The 6,263-nt window shown below is 35.2% G+C and overlaps 1 protein-coding gene across 1 annotated transcript in view; it reads left to right on the top strand.

Moving 5' to 3' along the window:
- The window catches only part of APLF (aprataxin and PNKP like factor), a 210,145-nt gene that overhangs the window by 102,945 nt on the left and 100,937 nt on the right, over positions 1-6,263 (top strand). Inside the window, exons 2-4 of the mRNA XM_006862939.1 lie at positions 716-888; positions 2,880-3,027; positions 3,527-3,663. Of these exons, the coding sequence (XP_006863001.1) occupies positions 716-888; positions 2,880-3,027; positions 3,527-3,663 (458 nt within the window). The remainder of the gene's footprint in view (positions 1-715; positions 889-2,879; positions 3,028-3,526; positions 3,664-6,263) is intronic.

Genomic DNA, 6,263 nt, shown 5'->3' with positions numbered 1-6,263 from the left:
TAGTATGTGTTCTTTTTCTTAGTCTTTTACAATAGTGGTCCTCTGCAGTATTTCTCCTTTTGTGACTGATTAATTTCATTCAGCATAATGTCCTCAAGGTTCATCCATGTTATTCAGTGGCTTGCAGCTTCCTTGTTATTTTTCAAGGTAGCATAATATTCCATTATGTGTATGTATCACAGTTTGTTTATCCATTCTGAGATGTAATAGTTTTGACTTGCAGTTTAAATATGAATGATTATCTTCATAGTGATAGTTTCAGTGCATCAAAATATGAAAATTCCTCTGTTGAGAGCTAGAAAGCTGTATTGCTTGCTTGAGAGATTTGTTCAAAATCTTACTTCCTGCAGTTTGTCATTTTTAAATTATACCTAGAAATTCTTAAGAGAAAATAAGTTAAAAAGATAACCATGGGATTAGCAAAATAGAGACGTAACATTTGAGGGATATTATTTCCATACTGAGAATTATTTTTTAATGTTTTTCTTTCCTATGTCCACTTGTCTGTGTGCTAAACAAAATAGAAGAAAGGACTTTTTAACCTGTTAATTGATGTTTGTTTTTGATTTGATACTTAGAGAAATAAAAGCATTACACTTTTAAAGTCTAAATGTTTACTTAAATTGTTTTGATACAAAAATTCAGTTCTTATTTAGTTGTATTTTTGTCATAATTCTGACTTACAGCATCATTTTCCTGCTTTTTAATTTTTTAGATACACACAAACCCATGTTTTTACCAGTCTTCTGGGAAGAGCGAGCTATTACCATTGAAGATAAATGTGTGGCGCTGGTTGCATCCTGGAGATTGTTTTTCTTTGTTAGTTGACAAATATATTTTCCGTGTTATCTCTGCACACTCTGAAATGGAAATGGAATGCACTTTAAGGTAAGATCATCTGCTGACAGTAAGTAATGGTGTTTGGAATCAAATTCATCAGCCATCCCAAAATGTATTGACAAAAAATGCTCTTCGATTAAATTATATGGGAGATACAGCAGCCATATAATTCTTTGTGGATGTGCATAGGTTTGTTTGTTTCTAGAAACCATTTGACTTCGGAAACTTATTATGCCTCATAGTGATTTTTTCCAGTTGTAGTGTCTTTTACCATTGTGTTTAGACAATGTATTTTTATCAAATAGTACCAAGATAGCTAATTTGAAATTGATTACATTTTTTTCTTATTTTTTTTAGCTTCTTTAATCTTATATAATTATCAACCTCTGGGTTAGACTATATATCACTCCTTATTCTTACAAAAATGACAGAAAATGTAGAATAGGGAAACTGAGTATATGAGACATTAGAACAAACAGTGATAATGATTCACTAAAATAAGTGATAATAAAAATAGATTATATTGTATATAGATAAATTTCCGAGTTTGAAACTGTTTACTTAACATATTCTGGTAACACTATTGTAATTCATGTGATAGTTGTACACATAAGAATTACCTGGGGACCTTGTTAAACTGTATGTTCTGACTCAAGAGATCTGAAGTGGAAATGCAAATTCTAGGCAGGGGGTCCAACTGGAATTAACCAGTCTGAGGCCCTGATTCATAATAATAAAAAAATGGAAACAGTTCATGTGTCCATCTGCTGATGAGTAAAAAAACAAAATGAGCTATATCTATACAATAGATTTTTCAGCAATATAGTTTCCCACCAAATTTTTGTCAAATATAGTCATGTAAGGAGCTCTGGTAGCGTAGTGGTTACGAATCGGGCTGCGAACCTTAAGGTCAGCAGTTCGAAACTACCAGCCGCTCTGCAGGAGAAAGATGAGGCTTTCTACTCCCGTAAACATTTACACCCTTGGAAACTCTGTACAGGGTCGCTATGGGTCGGAACCGACTCGACGGCACTTAACAACAACAACAACAACTGCCACCACAATGAGAAAAAGCATTTCCATTTCCCCAGAGTTCCCTCATTCCTCTTTACGGTCCAGTCACCTTATTCCTTTTCAAGTCCCTGTCAAACACTAATCTGATTTTGTCTCCATAGTGTTGCCTCTTCAGAATGTTCTAGAAATGGAATCATACTATATAGAACCTTTCACTCAGCACACTTTTCTTTGCTTAGCATACTGCCTTTGAGAGTCATCTATGCTGTTGCACATTGCAGTTCTTCATTCCTTTTTGTTGCTAAACTGTATTTCATCTACATTCTAAATTTTTCAAAAAAATACATTTGTTGGATAATCTATGTGATGAATGCGTATATTGAGTAATAATGAATCAACAACTTCAGATGATTTTACTGTACTTTACAGAAAATATGAATGAAGGAATTAGTTCTCTTAGTATACTGCACACATGACCGTGGATGCTCTCATCCTAGGACATTTAGCTTCCAGTCTGGCTACAAATTGGAGAGATTTCACAAAGGGCTCTACGGGTCAAGATCCCAGAAGCAGTTATATTTGAGCGGCATACAGGATTTCCTTTATTGCCAATAGTGTAACTAGATTAGTGTGATAATCTTGCAGTTTACTTTTTTGTTTGTCATTGGAGGCTGGGTGGTAATCTTAAATTTTGTAGAGTCTCTGGACAAATATTGAATGAATAAGTAAATAAATAGCTCTCAAACAGTTTGAGAGCGATGGCTGCTACCAGTCTGATAAATAACTATGACTTTTAGGCTTATGATTTGAAAAGTTTAATGCATTTTGTGGTGATACAGCAGACAGAAGAGGAAAAACGTATTTTGTACCAGTAAACTAATCTGGCCTTTCATTTTGCCGAGTTTGAGAAAAGGAATAAAACTCACTACTCCCATATACCAGGAGAATTCACAGTGGCTTGCCTAGAGAGCAGAAGCTTTTAAAATTTAATTTACATGATTAGAAAAATAATTTTTATTTTGTAGAAACAGTCAAATGCTTGAAGAAGATGATATATTGGATGACATATCCAACCCTTATTCACTTAATTTGTCTGATGAGAAAACTAGTAATCCACAGCTGGAAAAAGGCACAGAAACAGCCAGTACCTCGGCTCCGACTGAAAATCGTATGGTAAGAAATTTAAGATCATATCCATTTAATATTTGTTCCTTAAGTTGTTTTGAGCAGAGAAAAGGCAACTGAAATTAGACATACTATTATGACAAAATTGCTATCATTGATCTGCATTTTCTGTTCTTAAGTAAAAACTTGTCAGAATAGCATAGAACTACTCCTTGGGGTTTCTGTGACTGTAAATCTTAACAGGAGCAGACAACCTCATCTTTCTCCATAGAATGGCTGGTGGGTTTGAACCACTGACCTTGAGGTTAGCAGTCTGATGATTAACCAATGGCAACAACAAAGCTCCTGTTTTTAAGTAAAACTTGAGAGACTACCAAACTAGTCCAATACTTTAATTAGTAGAGGTAATGCATTTCTCTGAGAAATTTGACTAACCCAGTCCATTGTTGATTTTTTCATCGTTGATTTTTTAATGGTAATTATCTATGAAGTAAATAATTTCTGAGATTTATTTGTTATTTTTAGTAATTAATCTTTGCCTTTTTAGTCTGATCTAAAGGAATGTGGAGACCTTTATAAGCAACACCCAAATCTTGCCCAAAGGAAAAGAATCCTTCCAGCTTGGATGTTAGCAGAAAGTCTACGTGATCAAAACCTTTCTGTACCAGTCACCAGTGAAGGTAAGTTTTTGTTTCTGCTAATGCTAAGATTTTCATGAAAATAATACCTAGGATTTGGAAGTTTTCCTGAACAGATGGTGATAAGAGCTATTGTTAAGTGCAATGAAGTCATTTCTGCTTCATAGCGACCCTGCATATGGTTTCCAAAGAGTAGCTGGTGGGTTTGAACTGCTGATCTGTGGTTAGTAGTCCAGTGATGATCTACATGAAGTTTAATTTTAAACATAAGCTGTTTTGTGCCATTTGTGAAACATCATCTTGCTAATTTAAAAAAAATTTAACAAGCTGTATTTATCTGTTAAGTCTATGTATTTAGTTTGTTAAGGCTACTGTAACAAATTAACACAAAGTTGGCGGCTGAAAACAACAGAATTTATCTTCCCACAGTTTGGGTGCCAGATGTTCAAAATCAAGATGCCTTCAAGGCCATGTTCCCTCTGTCTGAAGATCTTAAAGGGAAGACTTTTTTTTTTTTCTTCAAAATTGCTTTTTTTTTAAGTTTTTATTGTGAATTGAGTGATAGTTTACATGGGGGAACATCAGTTCATTTCACTGCAATGATTACAATCCCCTGCATGCTTCATCATTCAACAGTATTGCTCCTATTCCCTTTGTTTTTGTTTTGTTGTGTTTTTTTTTTGTATGTGTTCCAAAATACTCAGGAATATACAATCATTCAAACAGCCAATAGGAGCTCTGGTAGCATAGTGGTTATGAATCAGACTGTGAACCTTAAGCTCAGCAGTTCGAAACTACCAGCCACTCTGTGGGAGAAAGATGAGGCTTTCTGCTTCCATAAAGATTTACAGCCTTGGAGACCGTGTACAAGGTCGCTATGGGTCAGAACCGACTCCATGGCTCTTAACAACAACAACAAACAGCCAAAGGGCACACCCTGCCCCCAGGCTGCCAGCACACATCCCTTCTCCCTCCATGAGTCTTGAATCCTCAGCTGCTCCTGGGGAAGACTTTTTCTTGTGGCTCTTGGCATTGTTGTCTCTGGCTCCTTTGTCACATGGTCTTTTTCCCAGGTGTATCTCGATGTGTCCACTACTCTTATAAGGATACTACTGATTGGGTTAGGGCTTATTCTAATACAGTATGACTTCATCTTAACTAATGACATCCACAAATAAGGTGCTATTCTGAAGTTTTTTGAATTTTGGGGAGACACTATTTAACTGTATTAATACAGATTTTTAAACTGTTAATGTTATATCTAAGATAAAAGTCTAGCTCAACACAATATGAGTTTTTTAATTAATTTAATCAAATAAAAAATGCTAGGCATACAGTGTTTGTGCTGGGGATTCAAAGAAGGTGTGGCTTCTGCCCTAGCATAGTTCACAGATTTATGTTTCCTATAGGTGTTTCCAATTCTTTCAAGATTTTTTAAATGTTAATTGCATCAGTTTATTTAAGCAACATTTTATTTGGCAGTATACCCACTCCTCGCTTATCTACTTCTTTTGGTTCCAAACACCAGGTAGTTTATGGGAAAATTGCCATTATGTGGAAATGGAGGGTGATAACACCATTACACAAGTGCCAAACCGCTGGTAATCACGGCCCAGCCACGTTGGTGCATAACCTTAACTATCCCAGTCAGCACTACTCTTACCTCGAAGAAACTGGGTAATTACTAACTGCCAGATGTATAGTGTTAATGCCCAAGCGCACAAGTTAATAGGTTGTTGTTGTTGTTGTTTTTTTTACTAGATACGTAAATGTCAGATAATGAGATAGTTGCTAGAAACCTGAAGCTCGTTTAATAGGAGGGGAAGTTTGAGCTTCCTGAGGATTGTCATGCAATCCCAAGGGTAGGAAATAAAGTCAGGTTCTATAGGAAGTGGAGCCCAGGCAGTCTTCCTTCCTCCCTTCTATCTCTTCTTAACAAAGACTATTCCATTCTGCTCACCTATGACTTTACATATGGTTTTTACTTGCCTCACAATTCTGTGGTCCTTAAGCAAGTCCTGTGCTTATCCAACAGCACCATAACAGGTTTCTTGTATATACCAAATAAGAATGTAACTAGTTTTAAAATCTTGCTAGTTCTGTTATATAGTACTACTTTTTTTTAATATTAGTTTAGCCAGTGTTGGCTAGAAATAGTAATAAATAGAACTGTGTATCAAAGTATTTTTTAAAAGGTTTTCTATATAATGCTTTGAAAAACTAAGTAGAAAAAGAGACAATTTTATCAGATTTGAAAACGATCTTTTAATTTTTGTGGTGAAAAATGTCAAAAATAATACTACCTTGAAGATATCCCACCTGAGTTTAGAGATCATCTAAAGAACAGATTTAATACATTAAACACTAAAAGCCGAAGACCAGAAGAGTTGTGGCATGACATCAAGAACATCATACAGGAAGAAACCAAAAAGTCATTAACAAGGCAAGAAAAAAGGAAAAGATGAAAATGGATGTCAGAAGAGACACTGAAACTTGCTCTCCAGTGTAGAGATGCTAAAACAAATGGAAGAAATGAGGAGGTCCAAGAGCTAAACATAAAATTTCAAACATCAGCTTGAATAGACAAAGTCAAATATTACAACGAAATGTGCAAAGATCTGGAATCAGAAATTCAAAAAGGAAGAA

Source organism: Chrysochloris asiatica, unplaced genomic scaffold (assembly GCF_000296735.1).
Source record: "Chrysochloris asiatica unplaced genomic scaffold, ChrAsi1.0 scaffold00052, whole genome shotgun sequence".
Lineage (NCBI taxonomy): Eukaryota > Metazoa > Chordata > Mammalia > Afrosoricida > Chrysochloridae > Chrysochloris > Chrysochloris asiatica.
The sequence above is the reverse complement of the archived record's forward strand: the minus strand, read 5'-3'. Positions and strand labels throughout refer to the sequence as shown.